At 43.2% G+C, this 27,641-nt stretch overlaps 1 protein-coding gene across 3 annotated transcripts in view; it reads right to left on the minus strand.

Annotated features, from left to right (window-relative positions):
- The window catches only part of fhod1 (formin homology 2 domain containing 1), a 310,142-nt gene that overhangs the window by 150,207 nt on the left and 132,294 nt on the right, over positions 1-27,641 (minus strand). For 2 of the 3 annotated variants that reach the window (XM_072547486.1, XM_072547487.1), the window contains exon 4: positions 25,542-25,609. In XM_072547486.1, coding sequence (XP_072403587.1) covers positions 25,542-25,609 — 68 coding nt within the window. Of the gene's footprint in view, positions 1-13,972; positions 14,050-25,541; positions 25,610-27,641 lie in introns of those variants that run through there. The other variant, XM_072547488.1, reaches the window with a different exon arrangement.

The raw sequence follows: 27,641 nt of genomic DNA on the forward strand, positions 1-27,641 counted from the left end.
GAGAGTCCATTCAGTATTCTAACAACAGTAGGGTAGAAACTGTTTTGAAACCGGCTCGTGCGTGTGTTCTGTACCTTCTCCCAGATGGTAGAGGTTGTAGAAAAACATTGCCAGAAGAACTTTATACCTGTACATCTTGAGGAGCAATAACACAATAACGTCTAATTTGAAGCAGATTAACATGTGCATTTAATGTAAATCAAGAAATTTGATTTTGTAAGTACATTTTACCAGCTTCCTTCATTTAAATCTTCCCTTTGCAGCAAACATTTCAGCAAAAGAGCCTGTTGGAATCTCCTTGCAGCATCTTTAACATGTTCTCACATCTCTGATAGGAGGAGTGTGACCACTATTTGCCCAGTCATCACAAATGTGAAAAAGACCAATTTAATCATTCCATTAATGGTTCATGACTGACTGTCCATACTTCCAAATGAAATGAAACTCACATCAACTTCTGTTAATAAACAAAAAAAAAACCGAAGCTAGCTTTTAATGAATAGAAAAATAGATTATTAATTAATGAGATCGAAGTTTAAACTGTGCTCCCTTTAAATCCAAACACACACACACACATTCATAAATAGCAAGGACAAGACAGATGTAACAGACATTTGTGCAGAAATATCATGGAAAATATAGACAAAAAGGAACAATATTTGTGGATCAAGAGTTCAGACTTCAAGGGGAAAATGAAGCGAGTTTCTCAAAGTTCTTTGGTTTATGGTAACAATACCACATTGTTTTCAACTGCAGTCATACTCAATTCAACAGCAAGACCCAAGCATTGAGTTGAGTGCTTTTTATTGCTGGTTTTCTTCCATACTTTGAGAGAGAGATCCCACTTGTTTGCAGGTCTGAGTATAACGTGCTCTCTTCCCTCAGCTCTGTCACAAAACTATGACTTGAAAATCAGTCCAGAAGCTATTTGTGTTTTTTTTTCCAACCTAAAAGGTACCGGATGCCAATCTGACTCACGAAAGTATCAAATCCTCAGCAAAGGTGACATCTTTCCATGCAATAAATAAGTGAGCACCGTACCGCTCCAGTTTTATTTCAAACTGGTTCTCTCTCTGTGACGCTGCAGTCCAAATTTCTACTAATCTCCAGCTACACACTTGGCAGGAGCTTCCAGGAGGTGGGATTGGCCTTTGGCCTTCAGATCACTGACATTCCTTCACTGGTTCCTTTTCCATGCTTCCTCTTCCAGCCAGGTGCTCATGAAGAAATATATCCCTTCATACAGGAGCTTCCTCCAAGTCAGTTGATTCTGATTGAGGGTCTCCCCAGGTTGACATCAATGTTACATTTCTTGAGGGAAGTCTTCACATCCTTCTCTTATTCGAGTGTCTTCCTTGACCTGAGTGAAGCAAGTTTGCTTTGGTAGTCAAAACTCAGGCATCCCAAACAAGTGGCCAGCACAGCAGAGGTGGGTCCTGATGATCATGGCCTTGATGCTGGTGCTATTGGCTGCTTCAAGGATACAGATGTTAGTATGACTATCTTCCCAGCTGATGCTCTCAAACAACGTTGACATTACTTCTCAATGACCTTGGCATCCATAAGTAGTCCAAGCGCCACAGAGTTGAATCAGAAGGATCTTGGTATCAGCATCGATGTCACAGTCATAGAAGATTCTCATCCTTGGGTGTTCAATGGTGCCACTCTCAGATTGGATGCGATGTTGAATCCCCACATCAATGGCAGCGATGAGAAGTAGCTTCCAAGGTAAGAGACACCTTTCACCCTTGGGAAGATTTCTCCATTACTCATGATGGAGACATGGACCAGAACTTGACCTGGGATGGATTGGTAAAGAATTCGAGTCTTCTGAGCCCGAGACCAATTCTTTGGTATGCTTCCATGAAGGCATTGAATAAGGCCCGAAGGTACTATTCTGAGAGGGCAGAGATGACATTATCATCTGCATACAAGTGAGGTCAGTGACATTTTCATCTTGGATTTCAACTAGTTGATTGGAATTTTTTCCGTCTATCCACACCACTGGAAAGCTTGTTTTTGCCAAGATGAAGAATGGTGGCGTTGAAGATCTCAGTTACACAATCTCAAATAAAATAGATGAAGTCCTTACAACCTTTATACATGGCTCCTCCATATTGCACAGACAGAAACAGAAGTTGCTAGAGACCCTCAGGTCTGGCTGCTTTTGGTGGCTTCAGGTCTCCACCATCTGTAGTTCTTTATTTATTGCACAGACAGACATTAGGTGGCACTCGGACTTCATTTATCATTAGGCACTGAAGTTTGATTCCCTTGAAACATCATTTGTAAAGATGGTCATGACTCAAAGTGCAATTTTTTGTTTATTCCTTTTAAATACATTGTGAATTATGCCTCTATGTTTAAAACTGCTGGCTTTTTTTTGAATAAAAAGAGTCTTCGAACAGATCCATTCCTGCAAACTTTCTAAGAGGTCAGACACTTTTATTGAGACAATGACTATTTGTTTCTTCAACAGAAGTGCAACTCCAACTGTGTAGAGAGTTAATGACTGTGTTAATGACTGAAGTGGATACACCTTACAATAGAGAACACAGAGAACAATAGAGAAATAGAGAACACACACCGGATCATCAACGCCACACTCACAGGAATCCGATTCACTAGAGAGGAAGAAAAGGACAACCAACTCCCATTCCTAGACGTGATGGTACAGAGAACACCGAACGGAGAATTCACCACAAAGGTATACAGGAAAGCCACACACACAGACCAAGTCCTAAACTACGAAAGCAACTACCCCAACACACACAAAAGAAGTTGCATCAAGACACTGTTCAAAAGGGCCACAACACACTGCAGTACACCAGAACTGCAAAAAGAGGAAGAAGAACACCTATACAATGTATTCGCCAAAAACGGATACCCCCACAATTTCATCAACAGATCCCTAAGGGAAAGACAACGGAATGAGGACATGCCACAACCCAAAGGACTAGCCACACTACCATACATCAAAAACATTTCTGAACTGACAGCCAGACTACTGCGACCACTAGGACTCATAACAGCACACAAAGCAACAGCCACTCTCAGACAATAACTCACCAGGACAATGGATCCGATACCCAGCATGAGCAAAATCCCATGCAAGGACTGCACAAAACACTACATAGGACAAACAGGAAGACAGCTAACGATCCGCATCCATGAACACCAACTAGCCACAAAACGACACGACCAGCTATCCTTAGAAGCCACACACTCCGATGACAACATGAATTCGACTGGGACAACACTACTATTATAGGACAAGCCAAACAGAGAACAGCCAGGGAATTCCTAGAGGCATGGCACTCATCCACTGATTCTATCAACAAACACATCGACCTGAACCCAATATACCGGCCACTGCAGCGGACAGCTGGAACTGACAACCGGAAGCGGCAGATATAAATCACTATAAATGCCGGAGGAAACATCACAGAAGCGCTTCACAGGAGGCTCCCAAGCACTGAGGATGTCACCTAGACAGGGGACGAAACGACTGCAACACAAATTCCCAGCTCAGCGAACAGAACCACAACAACGAGCACCCGAGCTACAAATCTTCTCACAGACTTTGAATCTTACAATGCAACATTGATGTCTGCTTTGTGATGTATTTTTCAAAATTCTGGCAGAAGTAACATGTCTGAGCAAGGGACAGTGGAGACAGTGCTTGGGCCTCTTCATATACTTCTCCCTATTCAGCTTAGCTGAGACCTAGCTCCCTCTCCCTACTGGACACTGAGAAGTCTTTTTTAGATTAGATTAGATTTCCTACAGTGTGGAAACAGGCCCTTTGGCCCAACACGTCCACACCGACCCTCCGAAGAGTAACCCACTCTGACTAATGCACCTAACACGACGGACAATTTAGAATGGCCAATTCACCTGACCCACACATCTTTGGACTGTGGGAGGAAACCCATGCAGACACAAGGAGAATGTGCAAACTCCACACAGACAGTTGCCCAAGGCTGGAATTAAACTGGGTCCTTGCTGCTGTGAGGTAGCAGTGCTATCCACTGAGCCACCATGCCACCCAAAGTTCTATCACTTTACTGGATTGTACTTTGCTGAAATGGCCCAGCTCATGTTGGACACCATTAACTCGATCTCTTCCTCCAAATTCCACAGCATGAGACACACGGACATTGCATGTCACATAAAAAGCTATTATTGACAAGATTCATTATTTGTAAATGAGATTTCTTCACATAATAAAAAGATTTCTTTTTGGAAAACGTAAACTGAACAATGCACCTCCAGTAATATGATTGATTCTGAACCGCCCTCTGGGCAATAAATGTTGCGTTAGCTAATGCTGCCCATATCCTATAAACAGCTAAAGGAATAGAAATACTCTTGCTGCAAGAGTGGGTGAGAGGCTGAAAATTCTGTGGCGAATAACTCACTTCTCATCTCCCCAGGACTGACCAGTATCTTAAAGACACAAATCAGGAGTAATAGTATACTTGCCATTGGCCTAGCTGGGTGCAATTCAAATAACACTCATGCGTACGAGACCATCCAAGGCACAGCAGCCCACTTGACTGGCAACCTTCCACCACCTTCAGCACTCACTGTCATCACCGTCAATACACAGTGTGTACCATCTACAGACACACTTCAGCAACTCATCCAGGCCCCTTCAACAGCATTGTCGAAACCCCATGGACTGTACCACCGAAGGCTAGGGATAGCAGATGCTCATCACGACCTGCAAGATCCCTTCTGAACCACACACCACCCTGACTTGGAATCTCCTTCACTTGCATTTCGTCAAAATCCTGGAACTCCTCTGTGCACAACCCTGTGGACACCCCTACAGCACAAGGACTGCAGCAGTTTAAGACGGCAGCTCACTTCTTTACCTTTGTGAATATGATGGTAAGAGCAATAAATGTTGGGCATGTCTGTAACATCCAATCCAATGACTGAATATAAAAAAAGAGATAGGGTCATTGACCAATAGTGCACCAGCACACTGAATAGATGAGGGGGTATTAACACGACTGGCTAAAAGTTCATCTCAGCTAGTGGTGCAGAATGAGAGACCATGTGACCATAAGGTATAAGAGCAGAGTTAGATCATTCAGCCCATCAGCTCTACTTCACCATTCAATCATGGCTAAATATGTTTAGATTAGATTAGATTACTTACAGTGTGGAAACAGGCCCTTCGGCCCAACAAGTCCACACCGACCTGCTGAAGCGCAACCCACCCATACCCCTAACCTAACACTACAGGCAATTTAGCATGGCCAATTCACTTGACCTGCACATCTTTGGACTGTGGGAGGAAACCGGAGCACCCGGAGGAAACCCACGCAGACACGGGGAGAATGTGCAAACTCCACAGACAGTCGCCTGAGGCAGGAATTGAACCCGGGTCTCTGGTACTGTGAGGCAGCAGTGCTAACCACTGTGCCACCATGCCACACTAAACCCATTCTCCTGTCTGCTCCCTATTAACCCTTGATCCCCTTACGAATCAAGAATCTTTACCTTTATCTTAAGTACACTCAATGACTTGGCCTCCACAGCCCTCTATGGCAACAGGTTTAACCACCCGTTGGCTGATGAAATTCCTCCTTGACTCAGTTCTAACACATCATCCTTTCACTCTGAGGCTCACGGGTCCAAGTCTCTCAAACATCTTGTCCATGTCCACTCTATCCAGGCCTTTCAGTGTTCTGTAAGTTTCAAATCCTCCCATTTCCTTCCAAACTCCATTGAGTACAGGCTAAGGCTCCTCATATGACAGGCTTTTCCTCCCCGGGATCATTCTTGTAAACCTCCTCTGGCCCTACTCCAGCACCAGCACATCCTTCCTTAGATATGGGGCACAAAACTGCTCACAATATTCCAAGTGTGGTCGGACCAGAGCCTTATACAGCCTCAGCAGCACATTCATCCTGTTGTATTCTTTTCCTGTCAAAATGATTATTAAGATTGCATTTGCCTTCCTAACTGAATCTACACATTAGCACTAAGAGAATCCAGAGCTCGCATTCCTAAGTTCCTTTGTGTTTCAGATTCCCAAAGCCTTTTCTCATTTAGAGAATAGTCTACACGTTTATTCGTCCAACCAAAGTGCATAACCTCAAACTTTGCCATACTGCATTCCATGGGCCACTTCTTTGCCCACTCTCCTTGCCAGCCCAAGTCCTTCTGCAGCCTCATGCTTCAATACTACCCCCCCCAATGATCTGTGTGTCATCTACAAACTTAGCAACAATGTCCTCAGTTCCTTCTTCCAGGTCGTTCATGTATAGCGTGAATAGTTGTGGTCCCAACACAGACCCTGCGGAACTCCACTAGTCACCGGCTGCCAGCCTGAAAAAGACTCCTTTATCCCCACTCTCTGCCTTCTGCCAGTAGGCCAATCCTTATCCAGTCCAGTACCTTGCCCTGAATACTATGGGTTATCATATCTTACTTAGCAGGCTCCTGTGCAACATCTTGTCAAAGGTCTTCTGGAAATCCAAATAGATTACATCCACTGGCTCTCTTTTGTCCAACTTGCTCATTATCTCTTCAAAGAATTCTAACAAGTTTGTGGTGAGCATGGCCACCCCTCAACAAAGCTAACTCCATGTATTACCATGTATTTTACAATCTCATCCTTAATAACGGACTCTAAAATCTTATCAATTACCAATCTCAGCCTAACCAGTCTATAATTTCTTGTCAACTATCTCCCTGCATTCTTAAGCATGGCTGTTCCATTAGCCATTTTCCAATCCTCTGGAACTCTTGCTGACTCCAGTGATTCCTGAAGGATCACCACCAATGCCTCCACAAGCTACTCAGTTATTTCCTTCAGAACTCTGGGGTGTAGTCCATCTGGTCCGGGGTGATTCATCCACCTTCAGATCTTTCAGACACCTTAGTGATGATCACTACAATACTCTCTTAAAATTCTGGTTTGCTGCTAGTGTCTTCCACTGTGAAAACTCATGCAAAGTTCTTATTCAGTTCCTCCACCATTTCATTGTTCTCCATTACTACTTCTCCAGCCTTGTTTTCCAGCAATCGAACATCCACTCCTGTGTCTCTCGCTCTTACCTTTTAGATATTTTTTTTTAAAAACTCTTCCTATCTTCTTTTATATTTCTAGCTAGCTTACTCTCATTTCATGTTCTCCCCACCCCCAGTGCTTTTTTTTTCTATTTGTCCTGGTTTGTAAAGGCTTCCCAATCCTCTGGCTTCCCACTAACCTTCACCACATTGTATGCTTTCTATTTTGTTTATGCTGTCCCTGACTTCCCTTGTTACCCACGGTTGCCTCACCCTCCCCTCCGTATGCTATTTCTTCCTTGGGATGAATTTCTGCTATGCCTCCTGAATTATCCCCAGAAACTCCTGCCATTGCTGTTCCGCGGTCTTCCCTGCTCGGCTCCCCTTCCAATCAACTCTGGCCAGCTCCTCCCTCATACCTTTGTACACACCTTTACTCCAATGTAACACCATCACATCTGATTGCAGCTTCTTTCTCTCAAACTTCAGGAGTGAATTCTATCATTTCATGGTCACTGCCCCCTCAGGATCCTTCATGTTAAGCTCTCTAATCAAATCTACCTCATTACAAATCACCAAATCCAGAATATCCCATTCCCTAGTGAGCTCTACCACAACCTGATCCCAAAAAAGCATTTCCTAGACATTCCACAAATTCCTTTTCTTGGGATCTGCTGCTGATCTGATTTTCCCATTCCACCCACATATTGAAGTCCCACATGATTATTGTTATATTGCCTTTCTTCCATGCTTTTTGTGTCTTCGGATTTATTTTCTTCCCCACATCCTGGTACTGCAAGGAGGCCTGTACACAGTTCCTGATAGGGTCTTTTCTTCCTTTGTGGTTTCTCAACCCTATCCACATACAGTCTCACCTTATATCATTTCTTGCTATTGATTTAACTTCATTTCTTACTAACAAGGCACCCCCACTTCTCTGCCCATCTGCCTTTCCTTTTGAAAAGACATGCGCTCTTGGATATTTAGGCACCAGTCCTGATCCCCTTGCAGCTATGAGGCCCATGATATTGTCAATTTCAACTCATTTAACTTGTGGTGTATACTGCATGTATTTTAGTACAACATCCTCCGTTCTGTATTGGCTGTCCTCCCCTTCTCATATTTGTTCCCCTACCTGATGTGCCTGCAGTCAGATTTCTGACCCTTTTCATACTCTCTGTCCTATTACTGGTTGTGGAAATTTTAACAACCTCTGCTGAGTCCTCCCCCACTTTAACTTTGTCCATAATTTTCCATGCAACTGAACCCATTCCCTCATTACATAATTTAAAGCCCTATCCACAGCCCCCAGCTTTGTAAAGCACCAGGATGTGGCCCGAGCATGATTCAGGTGGAGCCCGCTCCATTGGAACAGCTCCATCCCTCCCCAGTAGCAATACCAATATGCCACATATTCAAACCCATTTTCTCCCATACCAATCTTTGAGCCGCATGTTTACCTCTGTAATCTTGTTGACTCATTTGCTGGTGGCTCAGGTAGTAATTCAGAGATAATTTTTCATTCTGTTTTTTAATTTAGCTCATATTCCCTCAGCAGAACCTTTTTCTACATATATCGTTGGTACCTCTGTGGGTCTTTCTCCTTCTACTCCAGGTTCCTCTGCAACCCAGATGAAACATCCTGAACAAGGGCACCAGACAGGCAGCCTTCAGGATTCTTGATCTGGTCACAGAGACCAGCGTCTATTCCCCCAACTACACCATCCCCCATTACAGGTAGTTCTGGGATAACGCGCATTTCGGCAGGACGATTTGGCCATAACGTTGCTGAAGAATTAGGGAACAGTATTTTGGAGAATGCTTACTTCCATTGGCAATAGCGCAATTCCAGACGGGATTGCTTCACATGCTTGGTTCTGCACATGTGCCGATGTCAACAGCTGACGGAGCAGCTTTCTGTGAGAGGTCCTGTATAGACAGTAGCTTTCTTACATTTTATAAATGTACTGTGTTAAATTTACTTTTGTTTCATTAATAAATATGGTTTCAAACTTCATTCAGGCTGTGCTATACTTTGCTTTAGACGTTTGGGTGTTTTTTGAGTGATCGGGAGTGACTTTCTTGCTGGTGTGCCCCTATCCCACTTTCCCAAAGGCCCCATTATTTTTATTAAGCAATTTTCTATTAAACGATGTTTCACTGGAACACAACTACAACATTAAAGGAAAACTACCTGTACAATTATATTTCTCATTTCTCCACTGCCGTCAATGGAATTGGATGATCAATTGCTGCATAGTATGGACTTCCAAATAGATTCTGCCCATTTGTTACCACTGCTAAGGCCAGATAGACTGACAATGCACAGTGTAATATGCTTTGAAGTGTTCAATGGTACAATCATACATGTAACCACGATGAGGGAAACCAAACCATCTGATATTGAAAAAGTGTATTAGGTATGAGCAGGAAGGGAAAAAGTTAAGTTTTGGTTGTGTGACAAAGGCTCAGCTAGCCTGACTTTGATCAGATAAGAACTTGCAGTAAACAATGAGGTGCTGGAGACAAGGATAGTGGGTTAAAAAGGTAAAAAGCATCCATTGTATAATGCCATTAACAAGGTTAAGAGCATCCATTGTATAGAGCCAGATGGCTTAATCTTTAGTGTTGATGCTCGCTAATTGTATGGTCATCCAATCAATACAGATGTTACCTTATTTGGATGCTGCTCCCTGTAAGTGACTATATAATCTCTTAAGAATCTGCTGTTCGAGAGAAGACCGAAAACTCATGTCTTTGCGTACACAGGCAAGCGTTCTCTCTCTCCAGGGCCCGTAATAAAGATGGATAAGATAAATCCACACTGTGTCTCTGAGTGTTTACTTCGACAGATATGGGGATAGGGAAACAGGACGACAATATAAACGACAAAAACCACCTAATGATAGACATATCATTTGACAGTGACACTGAGCAGAGCAGAGATGCATTGCTGAAGGGATGCAGAGAAATATGAGCCAAAATCATAGGATCACAGAATCCCAGAATCCCTACAATGTGGAACAGGCCATTTGGCCCATTGACCCTCCGAAGAGCATCCTACACAGACCCACTAACCTATTCCTGCATTGCCTCTGGTTGATGGCACTTGGATGCCAAAGAGCATAAGCAGCAAGTGATAAGCAGAGCTAAGCAATCTCCCAACCAACATGTCAGATCTAAGCTCTATACTCCTGCCCACATCCAGTTGTGAATGGTGGTGGACAATTGAACAGCTCATGAGAGGAGGAGGCTCCACAAATATCCTCATCCTCAATGATGGAAGAGCCCACCACACCATTGCAAAAGATAAGGCTGAAAAGTTTGAAGCAACCTTCAGCCAGAAGTGCTCAGTGGATGATCCATCTCGGCCTCTTCCAGAGGTCCCCAGCATTGCAGATACCAGTCTTCAACCAATTTGATTCATTCCACGTGATATGAAGAAACAGGTGGAGGCACTGGAAACTGCAAAGGCTAAGGGCCCTGACAGCATTCCAGCAATAGTACTGCAGACTTGGACTCTAGAACTTGCAACTCCCCTAACCAAGCTGTTTCAGTACAATTATAGCACTGGCATTTACCTCACAATGTGGAAAATTGCCCAAATATGTCCTGGACACAAAAAGCAGAACAAATCTGACTTGGTCAGTAACCGCCCCATCAGTTTACTCTCGATCATCAGTAAAGTAATGGGAGGTGTCATCGGCAGTGCTATCAAGCAGCACCTGCTCAGCAATAACCTGCTCAGTGACGCCCAGTCTGGGTTCTGCCAGGCCACTCAGCTCCTTATCTCGTTACTGCCTTGGTTCAAACATGGATAAAAGAGCTGAATTCCAGAGGTGAGATGACAGTGACAGCCCTTGATATCTAGGCTGCATTAGACCAAGTGTGGCATCGAGGAGCCCTAGCAAACCTGGAATTAATGGGACCCTGGGAAAAATCTCTTCAGTGGTTAGATTCATACCTGACACACAGGAACTTGGTCACAGTTGTTGGAGGTCAGTCATGTCACTCCAGGACATCTCTGCAGGAGGTCCTTTGGGTAGTGTACGAGGCGCAACCATCTACAGTTGTTTCATCAATGACCTTCCCTCCATCATAAGGTCAGATGTGGGGATGTTCATCAGTAAATGCACAATGTTCAGCACTACTTCCCATTTCTCAGACACTGGAGGCAGCCCATGTTCAAATGCAACACAGTCTGGATAATATCCAGGCTTGGCCTGACTTAGTGGCAAGTAACATTTGCACCACAAAATGCCAGGCTGCGACCATCAGCAGTAAGAGACAAACTAACCACTGCCCCTTGTCATTCAATAGTGTCACCATCACTGAATCCCCTACTGTCAACATCCTGGGGGTTATCATTGACCAGAAACTTAACTGGACTCAGCACATAACCACAGTGGCTACAAGAACAGGTCCAAGGCTAGGAATGCTCTGGCAGGTAACTCACCTCTTGACCCCACCCAAAGGCTGTCCACCATCTACAAGACACAAGGAAGGAGTATGATGGAATACTCCCCACTTGTCTGGATGAGTACAGCCCCAACAACACTCAAGAAGTTTGTCACAATCCAGGACAAAGCAGCCCACTTGATTGATATTACATCCGCACATATCCATTCCCCTCACCAATGGCGCTCAGCAGCAGCAGAGTGTACTATCTACAAGATGCACTGCAGAAATTCACCAAAGATCCTCAGACAGCGCCATCCAAACCCATGACCATTTACATCTGAAAGGACAAGGGCAGTAGATATGTGGGAACACCATCACCTTCAAGTTCCCTTCCAAGTCACTCTATTCTACCTTGGAAATATTTCACCATTCCTTCACTATCACTGGGTCAAAATCCTGGAGTTTTCTAGAGTGTAGTGCCAGAAAAGCACAGTACGTCAGGCAGCATCTGAGGAGCAGGAGAATCGATGTTTCTCCTGCTCCTCAGATGCTGCCTGACCTGCTGTGCTTTTCCAGCACTACACTCTCGACTCTGATCTCCAGCATCTGCAGTCCTCACTTTTTCCTCCTGGAATTTTCTCCCTACTGGCATTGTGGGTCAACTCACAGCAGGTGGACTGCAGTGGTTCAAGAAGGCAGCTCACCACCACCTTCTCAAGGGGAATCAGGGATGGGCAATAGACACTGGCCAGCCAGTGATGCCCACATCCCAATAATGAATAAATAATCCACTTAACCTGCACATCCCGGACACCATGGACAATTTAGCAGGGCCAATTCACCTAACCTGCACATCTTGTGAGTCTGTGGGAGGAAACCCAGAGACCCGGAGGAAACCCACACTGACAAGGGGAGAATGTTCAAACCCTACAAAAACAGACCTGTGAGGCTGGAATCGAACCCGGGTCCCTGACGCTGTGAGGCAGCAGTGCTAACCACTGCACCCTTTGGGAAAAGTCCCTGAACTCAGAACTTTAACTTCAATTTTTCTCGATGTTGATAGATCTGATATTACCTATTTTAATATGATAAGTCTGAGCCCTGTATCTGCTGGCAGAATCTGGCAATTGTGAAAAAGTTCTTCACCTTTCTTTTTGGTTCGTTTATCCAGGAATGGACACAAGTGTTCATGTGGGTTTCTAAAGGAGGAGAAGAACCTGAAATAACACGGACAGAGAAACGGAAGTGAATTGCTCAGGGCTATGTGATGCAATGGCTTTTATTTCCAGTAAATAACAAGCTCCATTACATGGCCAAAGTAAGGGGTCAGACAGGATCATTTCAAAACGGATGACTCTACCTTTCCTAAAATTCAACAAAGAGGCGTTCGTAGGTTCAAATAAACCCCAGACGAAGACAGAACCTACAGATATGAGGGGAAGTAAATACAGAACCTGCACACACTAAGATTTTTCACAATGTCCTAATGAAGTACGTTTGAAGCATACCCATTGCTGTAAAGACAGGAAAACATAAAAGCAATCTAACCGACAATGTGACAGATCAGCTGCTAATGTACTCTGTACGATACAGGTTGAGACATTGTTGAATCTCCCTGCGCCCGCTTGAAATGTGACAAGCAAATTTCTGAGGTGCCCTGAAGGTATGAGACAGCGCTCTGCAGTTAATGTCAGATCCAAGTGACAAAAGTATTTTCCTTGTGCAAACCCTGTAGTCAATTTCAAACACGTAGGGCATCTGGTGCTCCTGTTTAGTGTGTGGTGATCAATACAAAGTCAATAATTAAACAAGGAGTTCACAACAAGTAACAACAGTCCAGTCAACAGTTCAAAACTTGCCCTGCAGTACAACTAACTCAGCGTAGGAGCCCGCTGTCTGCTACAATATTGACAGCTGACAAAAAAAATACTCCGAGATCGAAATTGACACAGCGATTAATTAATCTTCGTTGTTTCCCACTTAGCAACTTCGCAGGAACATGCTGGAACAAAATAAAATTTCTTTCTGAAACCGTCTCAGTCCCTTCCTGTTCTGACTTATTACACTATCAGTCTTTATCAGAGAAATAGTTGTCAAACTGGTTTAGGAGGTGAATGTTTCAGAACAATTCTTCCGGGCATGAAACAGAATCTCTTTTGATATGGAGATGACTAGACGCTACGCTTCTATTCACGACGGTGAGAGTTCATGCCCAACATTCCATTAACCCAGTCAGGGGAGGCACCACCTAATTCATCTGATTAACTTGGAACAAACTCAAGGTGGCACGCTGAGTACTTTACCAAACAATGAGAGAGCTGTCTCACGGTGTAAACAAAAACCTGACGCAGTGCTGGATGAAGCACCATTCCTCTCCCTTTGCCTCGTTTCCTCAGCAGTAAAGCTCCTGTAATCACCAGGATCCTGACCTGACAGCAGCACGCTGCAAACAGAACAACTGAGACAGGCTCGCAGGAGGTCAAGGGGGAGAAAGGGAGGAGGTGGGAGAAGAGGATAGACGAAGGAGAAAACTTTCAGTTACTTAGCTCCATTTCAAGACACCCGTGCAGCATCGTCTCTCTCTCTCTTTATAGAACCATTGGACAATGCTGCTCAGGCTCCGCTTGCAATCAGCTACACAAACTAACCTCTCCCCTCAAAGAAGAGAAGGCAAGAGAGTGAAAATAAAGAGAGAGCACAGTAAAGGGCAGCACACTGGTTCAGTGTTGCCTCACAGCGCCAGGGACCTGGGTTCGATTCCCAGCCTCGGGTGACTGTGTTGAGTTTGCACGTTCTCCCCGTGTCTGCGTGGGTTTCCTCCGGGTGCTTCAATTTCCTCCCACAGTCCAAAGATGTGCAGGTCAGGAGGATTGATCATGGGAAATGCAGGGTACAGTGAGTGGTGGGTCTGGGCGGGATGCTCTTCGGAGGGCCTGTGCGGACTCGATTGGCTGAATGGCCTGCTTCTACACTGTGGGGATTTTATGAACACAATAAAGAGGAAAGAGGATCTGACAAGGGTATCAGGAAGAGAGCAGTGAGATGTGACTGACGAGAGAAGCGGTAATTTCTTTCATTGAGAGGGAATGGGGAATTGTTGCTGTCCTTGGGATTCATTTGATCACAGGAATACAAAATACACTGCATTAATTTTTAAATCTCATCGATTTAAAAGCTTGAACACCAGAGAAAATAATAAGAATGAGCTGCAATATTGAAAATTATCCCCAAAGCCTCCTAGCCTGAAAGTAACCAAGCACACCAGGAAATTATAAAGAAATGTTTAAATAATACAGCTGTACCTGTTGACCACACCATAAGCTGAACGTGAAAATTCAACATTGCAAATGTACAGCTCGCAACAAGACCTTCAAATATAACAGAGATGTAAAATCGAAAACTTATTATGCCTCCCACTCACTATTTATATCAAAGAGTAACAGAGAGACTCTGACAATGAACTATTGAAAATTTTGGTGTGAATGGATTGTCTCCATTGTAGGTTAACTTCCAGTTAACATCTGGAATCATAGCTTCCACCTGTTTTTAAACAACCTTTTCAGATCTGTTATTACAAGAGTCCTCATCTGTATCTTGGCTGGTGACGTAGGACAAAAGGGTCCAGTTCCAGGGAGTTGCTGATCTCCGTGTGACTGGTTGGGCAGAGAGAAGGGTGAGGTTTTGATTCTTGCGACAGAAAATCATAACATTCAGAAACATCCAACAATCAAGAAGGAGAATTCTCTCTCTTTGGACTCTATGTCTGGTCCCTGATCAGCACACCTGTACTACGGTCACCACCACAGACATCAGATTGGCTTTCCTGAGAATGAACCCATGGAAAGCAACCAGCCCGGATGGAGCCCCCAGTCGTGCACTCAGATCCTGCTCGGACGAGCCAGTGGGAGCATTCACAGGCATCTTTAACCTCTCTTTACTACAATGCAAGATTCCCACCTACTTCAGGATTGTGCTTCATTTCAGAAAAACCAGTCTTCCTTCCACGACTCCATCAACACTGTCTGCTGCTTCAGGAAAGCAATCAACATGATCAAAGACCCCTCCCACCCCAGTTATACTCACTTCCACCCTCTTCCATCGGGCAGAAGATACAAAAGTTTGAAAACACGCACCAACAGATTTAAGAACAGCTTCTTCCCCACTACAATTAGACTTATAAATGGACTATATATTAGAGTTGATCTTTCTCTGCACCTTTGCTGTAGCTGTAACACTATTCTCTGCACTCTGTTCTATTACCCTGTTGTACTTATGCAAGGAATACTTTGGCTGGGTAGCATGAAAAACAATACTTTTCACTGTGTCTCAGGACATATGACAATAATATATCAAATCAACAAAGACACAGATCTAGAGATAGGATCAGTGAGTTATGGACCCAGAGAAAGAGGGAGAGGATTGGAGAGAAGGGGCCTGAGGGAATACCGAGGAGGGAAGGCTTGAGGGAGGATCAGGGAGACAGGGCCTGAGGGGCTGTTGGGACATGATGAAGCCTGATGGCTAATTTTGGGAAACCTTGATCTTAAAATCCAAGAACCAAAACTACCTCAATTCAATAACATTGGGCTTTTACAACCTGCAGATTATGACATTGAAGACTAGATTAGAGCTCAAGTCGCAGAGGCTAAGGGCTATGTTTATCCACCTATTAGGATTCCTAATGGAGTTTGTATCAAGCAGTGACCTGCTACTGCACAGCACACAGTTTAAGTCATAACTCCCATCAAGGTGTTCCTCACTGGCCACTTCCAGCAATATTTCAATATCGTCCCTCATAGAGTGGAGGGTAGAATTCCTAACTCTCAGTGTATGATGTCAAACTAAATGTATCACACCGGCCAGGTAGGAAGTATTTAATCACAATCGTGGTGTATTGCCTTATCAGAACAACCTCAAAAAATGCACACACCGCTCCAAAGGAAGTTAGTCTAAAGAAAAGAGAGAAATTCACTGCAATGAGGAAGTTTGGATAAATCTCTGACATGGAAAAAATTATTGCGATGTAATAATTACAGTGACATATAATCTTTTCTAGTCTTTGGAACCAGTTTGTTAGTATCGTGCATTCCCCAGCAGTCAGCACAGTATAATTATTTTGCACATTTACAGTGCACAGACAATATTGTCAATTGGTTTTTATACCTCCACAATAAAGGTCAAGTTCAGACAATGGGTTAGCTCAAACGATTGTTCTGAACTGTAGTCTCACTGGCAATTCCTATGCAGTTTCTGCTCAAGAATTTGGAGGTGCCGCTGTTGGACTGGAGTATACCAAGTTAAAAATCACACAGCACCAGGTTACAGTACAACAGGTTTATTTGGAAGCACTAGTTTTCGGAGCACTGCTCCTTCATCAGGTGGTTGTGGAGTATAAGATCATAGGACACAGAATTTATAGCAAATGTTTACAGTGCAACGTAACTGAAATTATATATTGAAAAAGACCTAGATTGTTTGTTAAGTCTCTCATCTTTTAGAATGACCATGTTGGTTTCAGTTATTTCATTTGTAAATCCCAGAACTTCCTTAAAGTTATATTCTCAAGTGAACTTTAACAATAGGTGCCATGTTGGCCTGAGGATGGTCACCCAAAGTTCTGAGGTCGAACATCCAAGACCACTGAAGTGTTCTCCGACTGGGAGGGAACACTCCTGTCTGTTGATTGTTGTGCGATGTCCCTTTGTCCATTGCCATACCCTCTGCTCGGTCTCACCGATGGACTATGCCTCAGGGCATCCTTGCCTACAGCGTATGAGATAGACAATGTTAGCCGAGTCACATGAGTACCTGCCACATACATGGTGGAGGTGTCCCCAGGTGTAATGGTGTTATCTATGTTGACACTCTGAGATGTCTTGCAGTGTCTACCGTGACAAGGTTGTATGGTGTTCTCCTGAAAGGCAGGCAGTTTGCTGTGAACAATGATCTGTTTCTGTCATGTTCTCTCATACACTCCCACACTCACATGCACAAATGCACCCTCTCTCAGACTTATACCCCTCTCACTCACACACGTACACACACACTCTCATTGACACTCTGACCAACCCCCAACACACACACCCACATGTACGCATACACACACATAAAAGTTAGTGTGGTGAATTTGTACTTGCAGAACTACATCTTATTTTGCTCCAAATCCACATGAATATATGTAAAATTCTGTAAATCCTTCTTTTAGATTAGAAACAGTCTGAACATTGGGGCACAGACAGCCTCACACAGGGCACCTCACACCTTCAATGCATTATCCGGGCCAACATGGCACCTATTGTTAGAGTTCACTTGAGAATGTAACTTTAAGAAAGTTCTGGGATTGACATAGGAAATAACTGAAACCAACATGGTCATTCTAAAAGGTGAGACACTTAACAAACAATCCAGGTCTTTTTCAATATATAATCTCAGTTACATCACACTATAAATTTTTGCTATAAAATTTTGTGCCCTATGATCTTGTACTCCACAACCACCTTTTGCAGGAGCAGCACTCCAAAAACTAGTGCTTCCAATTAAACCTGTTGGACTATAACCTGGTGTTGTGTGATTTTTAACTCTGCTCAAGGAAGTATGGAAAGTAACCAGATATCAGCCTGGAAACTCCCAGCTTCAACCCTGAAGCAACACGGCTTTTTAAAAAAAATCTTGTGAAATTTATTCCCTAAATTGAACCAGTTCCACAGACCTCTCTGCAACGTTCTATTTCAAAGCAGTTAGAAGTGGAAAGTAGACACAGCAGAAGTAAATAATTAACACACAATATGAATCTTTACAGGAAGCTCCAAGGTTCTGGATTAACCAATGGCAACAAGGCTGTTTGTAGTGGAATCAGTTCTGATTCTCATTCCCAGTCACGACCCAGTATTCCTGGAGTGAAACAGCACCGGTGTCAAAACGTATTGAAGGCTGAACACTGACACGAAACGCTCTTTAGATTAACTTCATTAATCTTTTACGAGACAGAAGCTTCTTATCGTGCTAATTCATGAAGATTGATCAAAGCGTACTTTCTTTGCCTTTAATCCCTCTCTCAACTAATTTCTTTACAGCACATTTTCTGAATACTTGTAGTTTACAGCCTACTCGGAATACTGTGCAGTTCCAGTTGAAGATAGTGAGATATTTAAACTGTCTTGCAGTTTGTATGTGAGCCGAGATTTGCTTAAGACAAACCTGTCAGAGCTGGGAAACAAAGGATAGGAATCAATTTGCTTAAATGAGCAAAAAGCAGGGAGAAAATAATGACATCCATTGTCAGTTGTCAGCCATCAGGAGGCAAAAAGGTATTTGTGGGCAAGATCTCTAAAGGGTGGCACTATCTGAGATTTCCTGGGTAAAATATACAAGCACATAGCACAGGTACAAGTATGTAACTCACATTGCATCAAAGTTATGACTGCGTTCTGCTGGCTGCTCACACTAATCTTCAACAGTGTCATTATTCATTCTGTTCAAAAGTTGTATCTGCCACTGAAGCACCTCCAGCAATATATTAAAGGGACCTTTGAGAGGTACAAAGCACTTTATGATATTGAAGCTCTGTGCTATGGCTTTCAGCATTTCTGACTCTAGACAGACTTTAAAGCCAATATTCCTTTGTACAACTATACAGTGTATACCATAGCTTCTAAACCATCCATCAATATTGTTCTTTTCATACCATGGACACCATAAAACACAAATTAGATGCTAGATTGTAAGCTGTTCCATTAGATTGTCAGATAGCACAGAACACCAAATGCAGGGAACTGATTGTTAGTTTGCTATAACAACTTGAATTTGTACGTTCCTTTAATATAGCAAATAGTTCCTAGATACCCAACAGAAAAGCATTGGGCAGGGGTAGCAAGTCCTCCGTGGGATATTACTGTTTTAGGAGGAAGCTGCAGAATGTACATCCATGTACGACAGAAAAATGCAGAATTGCCAAAAGGGCCGGTACTGACCTGCTTTGACTGTGATGAGTGTGGAAGATTTTGCTGCATTCTACCAGGTAATTGTGCTTCACACACTCTGCCAGTCGTTGCAGGGGTACTGGTGTTCAACATTACTCTGTCTCTATCGCACCACATTGCTGGGCTGTCACAGCCAGCTGGGCAAAACCAGAGATCATGTCAATAGTAACTTATCCCACTTTACACTCTACACTTCACCCTGACCAAAACTCATTCAGAGGAGTTCCTCTTTCTCATCAGGTAGAGTTTGCCCGAGAGTGTGGGATTGGGGCAAGTGTATTGAGATGGATAGAAAACTGGTTGACAGAGAGGAAACAAAGAGTAGGAATTGATGGTTCCTTTTCAAATTAGCAGGCAGTAACTAGTGGGGTGCCACAGCTCTTCACAAAATATGTTAATGATTTGGATGAAGGAACAAAACGTAACATCTCAAGGTTTGCAGATGATACCCAGTTGGGTGGGAGGATGAGCTGTGACAAGAATGCAGAGATCCTTCAGCATGATCTGGACAGATTGGGTGAGTGGACAAATCAATGGCAGGTGCTGTATAATTTGGATAAATCTGAGGTTATTCATTTTGCAAGCAAAAACAAGACAAATTACCATCTGAATGGCTGTAAATTGGGAGAGGGGGGAGTACTGAGAGAACCTGGGTGTCACTGAAGGTGAGCATGTAGGTGCAGCAGGGGTAAAGAAGGCAAATAGTATGCTGGCCTTCATTGCAAGAGATTTCGAGTACAGGAGCTGGGATTTGGTTGCTGCAGTTATACAGGGCCTTGGTGAGGCCACGCCAAGAATATAGTGTGCAGTTTTGGTCTCTTTTTCGGAGGAAGGATACTCTTACTCTCAAGGGAGTGCAGCGAAGGTTTACCAGACTGCTTGCAGAATGGCGGGACTGATGTGTGAGGAGAGATTGACCGGGTTAGGATTGTTTTCACTGGAGTTCAGGAGAATGAGGAGGGGGATCTCATAGAGACTTAAAATTTTAACAGGACTGTTAGATGCAGGGAGGATGTTCCCGATGGTGGGTTTGTCCAGAACCAGGGGTCACAGTCTGAGGATTCGGGGTGGACCATTGAGGATGGAGATGAGGAGACATTTCTTCACCCAAAGACTGGGGAGCCTGTGGAATTCATTACCCCAGGAAGTGGTTGATGCCAAAATATTGAATGTATTCAAGAAGTGGCTAGATATAGCACTTGGGGTGAATGGGATCAAAGGTAATGGGGAGAAAGCAGGATTAGGCTATTGAGTTGGACAATCAGCCACAATCGTGATGAAGGGCAGAGCAGACTTAAAGGGCTGAATGGCCTCCTCCTGCTCCTATTATCTATGTTTCTATGTAAACAGCTCTGAAAGTGACAGTAGTGCTATTTAAATAAACATTATATAATGTCAGTATACAAAATAAGATGTTAGTTTTACTTCTAACATAGATTATGGGCAACATTAACGGCCATGGTTTTATGTTTGTCATGCCATAAATTCCATTTGAAGCCTTTGAAATCAGTATGGAATGTCTAGTTGGAGATTATTTTTATGAACATTCTTTCATCATATTCTTGGTTCCCAGAAACCCCAGATAAATGGACATTGACCACTGGTGTCAGTGGGTGATATAGTGCAGAGGATGATAAGCATGGGGAACTGAATTTGTAAATGGCAGATTACTGTAGTTTCTTCCTCAAACCTTGAATTTCAAGAGAATGAAGGAGTCTCACAGCTCGTTATGTAAAAGGATTTAACCTACTCTCTGTTCTGAATATCTCACAAGTAATTTATCGATAGCTCCCCATTCTAAACTCTTCACATGTTCAAATTGTTCAATCTACTTTTCCCAACCATTTAGAATGAATATCACAATTATATCCCTCTACAATCTGATTAAATCAGCTTGAATTATTCAAGTCCTCATATTTGTATTACCATGCACCAGGACCCTTGTGAATCCATGTCTCACATTATTTTAAACTTCAATATGCTTCCTCTAATTTTCCAATTAGCGTCTTGAGGTTTTCTGTAGCCTTATCATTATCTCTTGGCTTTTACACACTATACTTCTACGGGAAAAAAAAATCCTCAGATTTATGTGAACTTTTTTATTTAATTTTTATTTCATTTTATTTATTCCAGTTTTTCAACCTGAAATCTTCCTTTAGTGGGCAATGAGCCTAAATAACTTTGCTCTTTCACAATACGTTTGATGCCTTGTGTAAGTGTGCATCGCACCTTAATTATGTTCACGTCATAGAGTCATAGAGATGTACAGCACGGAAACAGACCCTTCAGTCCAACTCGTACATGCCGACCAGATATCCCAACCTAACCTCGTGCCACCTGCCAGCATCTGTCCCATATCCCTCCAAACCCTTCCGATTTATATACCCATACAGATGCCTTTCAAATGTTGCAATCGTACTAGCCTCCACCACTTCCTAGGGCAGTTCATTCCATACACATACCACCCTCTGTGTGAAAACATTGTCCCTTAGGTCTTTATATTTTTCCCCTCTCACCGTAAACTTATGCCCTCTAGTTCTGGAATTTCCCCACCCCAGGAAAGACTCTTTGTCTATTTATCCTATCCATACCCCGCATGATTTTATAAACCTCTATAAGGTCACCCCTCAGCCTCCGACGCTCCAGGGAAAACAGCCCCAGCCTACTCAACCTCTCCCTATAGCTCAAATCCTCCAACCCTGGCTACATCCTTGTAGATCTTTTCTGAACCCTTTCAAGTTTCACAACATCTTTCCGATAGGAAGGAGACGAGAATTGCACACAATATTCCAACAGTGGCCTAACCAATGTCCTGCACAGCTGCAACATGACCTCCCAACTTCTGTCCTCAATACTCTAACCAATAAAGGAAAGCATACCAAACACCTTTTTTACTAACTTATCTACCTGCGACTCTACTTTCAAGGGGCTATGAACCGGTCTCTTTGTTCAGCAACATTCCCTAGGACCTTATCACTAAGTGTATAAGTCCTGCTAAGATTTGCTTTCCCAAAATGCAGCACCTCGCATTTATCAAAATTAAACTCCATCTGCCACTTCTCAGCCCATTGGCCCATCTGATCAAGATCCCGTGTAATCTGAGGTAACCTTCTTCGCTGTGCACTACACCTCCAATTTTGGTGTCATCTGCAAGCTTATTAACTATATCTCTTATGCTAACATCCAAATCATTTATATAAATGAAGAAAAGTAGTGGACCCAGCACTGATCCTTGTGGCATTCCACTGGTCACAGGCCTCCAGTCTGAAAAACAACCCTCCTCAACCACCCCCTGTTTATCTGTCACTGTTTTCTCGTTTGTTTAAATTCCCTAGTATCAATTAAGCCTCACTGTACATTTAATTCACGGGATGAAACTATATCTCTCTGAAGCCTCTATATCATATTCTCCTTGCTATGGGTAGCAGCATTGGAGGTTTCACTTTTTTTTTTGTGAAATAAAGCCAAATGAATATGAAAATGTGGGAATGGGCAGCATGGCTAAGTGCTGAAAATGTGTTGCTGGAAAAGCGCAGCAAGTCAGGCAGCATCCAAGGAACAGGAGAATCAGCGTTTCAGGCATAAGCCCTTCTTCAGGAAAGAAGCATGGCTTCTTAGCATGGCTAAGTGGCTGGCACTGCTGCCTCACGGTGCCTTGGTTCGATTCCTGCCTCGGGTGACTGTCTTTGTGGAGTTTGCACATTCTTCAGGTGTCAGCATGGGTTTCCTTCAGGTGCTCCAGTATCCTCCCACAGTCCAAAGATGTCCAGGTTAGGTGGCTTGGCCATGCTAAATTGCCCCTAGAGTCCAGGGATGTGCATGTTAGGTGGGTTAGCCATGGGAAATGTGGGGTTACAGGGATAGGATGGGGGGGGTCTGTGTGGGATGCTTTTGGAAGGGTCGGTGTGGATTCGTAGGGCCAAATGACCTGCTTCCACACTGCAAGGATTCTATGGTTCTATGACCCTTACTCGCATTCAGACAAGCACGTGTTTTTAGCTGCTGTTGTGGCAGTGGTGCAAACTGGGAACTGAGCTGTACCACTGAACGTCAAAGGGAAGCAGAACCAGTCTCCAGTCTTGAGTTGTACTAAGTTATAAGAGGAGACAATTCACAACTGACTTATATCCCCAGTATCGGAGAAGGGGGACTTGGTGGGAAGGGAGAAAGAGACTTGTGCACCTCAAACTGTTTCTCTAACTTACTGTTATTTCTCTGCTCATAAACATTAACAGAATGAAAGACTCATCATGTCTGTGCTGGTCAAAGATCAATTCCAATTCCCAATTTTTGGCCCAAAGCCCTGGTGGCTATGGCAATTAAAATCAATATCTAAATATTGTTTAAATGTTAGGAGAGTTTCTGACTCATCCATATTTTCAGGTAGTGTGTTCCAGTCACGCACCATCCCCTGAATGAAAATCTTTGCCCTCAACTCTCCTATGTGCTTTAATCTTGCACAAGAATCTCTTATGCCAGACTTTGTCAAATGCTTTCTGAAAATCCGAATGTACTACATCAACTGGCTCCCCCTTGTCAACTCTACTAGTTATATCCTCATAGAATTCCAACAGATTTGTCAAACATGATTTCCCCTTCATAAATCCATGTGCTGGCTGAGGTTACCATGCAGGTCCCTCAATCTCTTACCTCTCCTGAGGCTCAGTCACCCTCACATTAAACCACCACTTGTTGTCTCTCTCTAATGAGAGAGCAGTCCTTTGGTCTGATAAGAGATTGGAAACTTTACCTGTAGTTTACCTTACAGCGCTGAGCCCACATTTGTTTGCAAGGAATGCTATGTTTGACTGTTCACAAATATAAGCATTACTCCAACAGACTGAAGATGGAAACAAGATGATGGAAGGGTGACTGTGGCTGATCAGTTTTAAAATAAAAACTGAATGCTGCATTGTAACTTCAACATGCTGCATGGTGCCACTCTGAGCCAGTTAACTTAATATGAATTTGATGCTGTCGTAAGTGCACACAGTAATAACACTAGGCATCTTGTGTACATGATGGAAAAATCCATCCACTGAATGATATTGCTTTATGGATTAAATAGGTCCCAAAGGCTGTTACTGTACTGGCAGCATTGCAAACAGTATTAAAACCTTACTGCAAAAACAGTTAGGGAATGGGTGCCGACTGGCTGGAGTCTATCCCATTGATTTGTGTTCCAAAGTGTTTTTAAGGTTCATACTCTTGCCATTTGTGATGTTTTTCAGGACTCCATCGCCTGCTAACAGTGGGACCTTACAGTACATTACTGCTCCAGATTCAATTTGGACTGTCTGTGCCAACATGCACAACTTTCAGACTCAGGCTGTTAAGCAATGTTTGCACTACACAAGAGCCAAGCCTTGACAATCGGCAATAAAAGATAATTGGTGGTTACCACTGACCAGAAACTTCACCAGACCAGCCACGTAAATACTCTGGCTACAAGAGAAGGTCAGAGACTGGGAATTCTGTGCTGGATGACTCATTTCCTGATTCCCCAAAGACTTTCCCCTTCCTGCAAGACACACATCAAGAGTATGGTGGAATATGTTCCATTAGCTTTGATGAATATGACTGCAACAGCACTTGATAAGCTCAACACCCAGGACAGAAAAAGTTAATCATGACCCTCATTCTCTGTCTTCCATATTCACTCTCTCATCATAGGCCACCCTAGAAAGTATAATCAAGCTTCTCTGACCCTGAAATCTATGACCTCTTTCATCTAGAAAAACATAAGCATAAAGCACATGGCAACATTACTACCTCCAAGTCACACACCATCTTGACTTGGAAATAGATCACCGTTCCTTTATTACTATGTCAAACTCCTGGAACTCCTTCCTTAACAGCACCATGAGAGTACCTAAAGTAATGCTTCCCAAGCTTTATCCTTAAGGTTGGGCCAAAAAACGCTCACATCCCATGAATTAATTTTCTAAAAAGGACCAAATGGAGATAAAGAGATCAAGAACAGTTCGACTAAATAGATGTATTCGTACACATGGAGGATAAAAACTGACATGGTAAGCTGGGCCTTTTACACTGTCATAATTTCATTACAAATTTCTATGTAACTATAAACAATTCGGTAAATTGCATTCCAATATTGGACTGTTACATTACCTGGAATAGTTGCTTCAAAGAGAAAAGTGATCTTCTTAAATCAGGGCCAGTTGAGTTGTACAGCTTTTCTGTAAACAAAAATAAATGTTTAAGTTATGGAGCAAATGGTTCTGTAATTCTGAACCACAATTATATCTCAATGCAATCCAATACAGCATAGGAACAGGCCCTCCAGCTCACCAAGTCTGCACTGGTTCCAAATTCTATGTAGACCCACTACTTATTGCCCATGCGCACAGTTTGTATCCCTCTGTCTGCCACCTATTCATGAGTCTATCAAGATGTGCCTTAATTGTTGCTAAATGTCTGCTTCCACCATCACTACTGGCAGTGCATTCCAGGCACCCACCACACTCTATGTGAAAAAAATCGAAAATCAAAAGGATGTTGCAGATTTAAGAAAGCAAATCACTCCTCTCCCCACAAAGACATTCATCCAAGTGCTGCAATTTGTACAAACTGATACTCAAACTACAATCACTGTAGATACAGTGGCCAATCATAGTTGTTTTAATAACTAAAACTGTGAAGAATCACCAATGACAATCATCTTCCCTACACCCCAAATCGTCCTCACTGTCCCTCTTGCTCGGTGGGGTTGAATTCTGCTATTTGTTGGAGGTGGATGAGACTCCAACATCATAATGAAGCTAGGTATAAAATAAAATGAAGTTAAGAGGTCGTATAAATCACTACTGTGCAGTGACAGTCCAACAGCCTCTACATTTTAGTTATCTCAAATACACAGTGAAGGCCAGGAGGAATGCACAACGCCAAATACTCCGAAATAACACTTATTAAAAAAACAATTTGGTCACAGTAATTACCAACAAGGATTTCCTTCACATATGAAGTGTTTAAACAAAAATGGCTTAAGAGCACTGCACAAGTGGTATCTTCCAATAGAAAAGATGATCTAAAGTAGAGGCGTCCAAACTATAGCTTTGGGATCTTCTGTGACTGACAAGGTCCACGAGAGTATAAGCCCAGTTAGCTGGGTTCTGCTTCCACTTTATGATTAATGAGAGGTCATTGCCCTAATATGTTAAACCCAGCTTATCTCCACAGATGCCATCTGAACTGCTGAGCATTAATTTTTAATGGTGCTGCTTTAGATCATTCAAAATTGGACTCTCAGTAATGGAAAAAAAGACAAGAATAAATGCATCTAATTAGAATCTGGAATCAGGCCCTCCATGTTTTCGACAAATCTCTGCAGTTTACGGAGACACACAAAGCTACAAACTACTGTAATCTGTTGGACCCACTTCAAACCAGCGAAGTAACTGTGGACATTGGGATTCCATGGCCAGTGGAAACCATTTGGTCCATCAATCCTGTGCTACAGAGAAGTTTTTAGGTAGCCACATTCAATTCTGCCCTAGAATGGGGTTAATTGCAAGGTTTACAATAAGTTGCTCAGAATAGTTTAAGGGCCACTGTGAGGAGTTCAAAGGTTACAGAAAGAGACAAAGGATGCAAAAGGAGACCATGGGTAGACAGCTGCAGTTGGCTGCACTGCTGAACTACAGATTCCATGCAGGGAACTCGGAGGAGTCAAGTGCTGTGGCTCAGTGCGGTTAGAGGTCAGACAGAGGTTCCAGGAATTAGAAGGCAGTCAGGTGTTGGAAACAGAACTCAGAGGAAGGTTTGTGGAGTTGAGAAAGCGGGAAGGCCAATGGCTCTGTGTGAGGGGAAGCCTTGAGAGAGTTGGAAGAAACCTGCAAACATTCATAATTCATAGCGGCTGAGAGAGTGGATGTTGAAAAGTACACTGGCAGTATTTGCTTGAGCGCAAGGGAAAATGTAAGGGCAGGCCCAGCTAAACCCAGGGCAGGACCCAGCCACCCCCAGGGCAGGACCCAGCCAGACCTAGCAGTAAAGCTCTTTAGCAGTATTTGCTTGGTGCAAATGTGCAAGACTGGAGGAGTGCAAGGCAATCCGCAAGGTCAGGACTTCAGCTGAGATCACATCTCATTTCCAGAATGCTTTCCATCTTATAAATGGATCTAATTAGAATCTGGAATCAGGCCCTCCATGTTTTCCTATAACCTATAAAATTCATCACCTCAAGCAAGTGTATTCCCAATAATCTCATGA

Source organism: Chiloscyllium punctatum, chromosome 26, assembly GCF_047496795.1.
Source record: "Chiloscyllium punctatum isolate Juve2018m chromosome 26, sChiPun1.3, whole genome shotgun sequence".
NCBI lineage: Eukaryota > Metazoa > Chordata > Chondrichthyes > Orectolobiformes > Hemiscylliidae > Chiloscyllium > Chiloscyllium punctatum.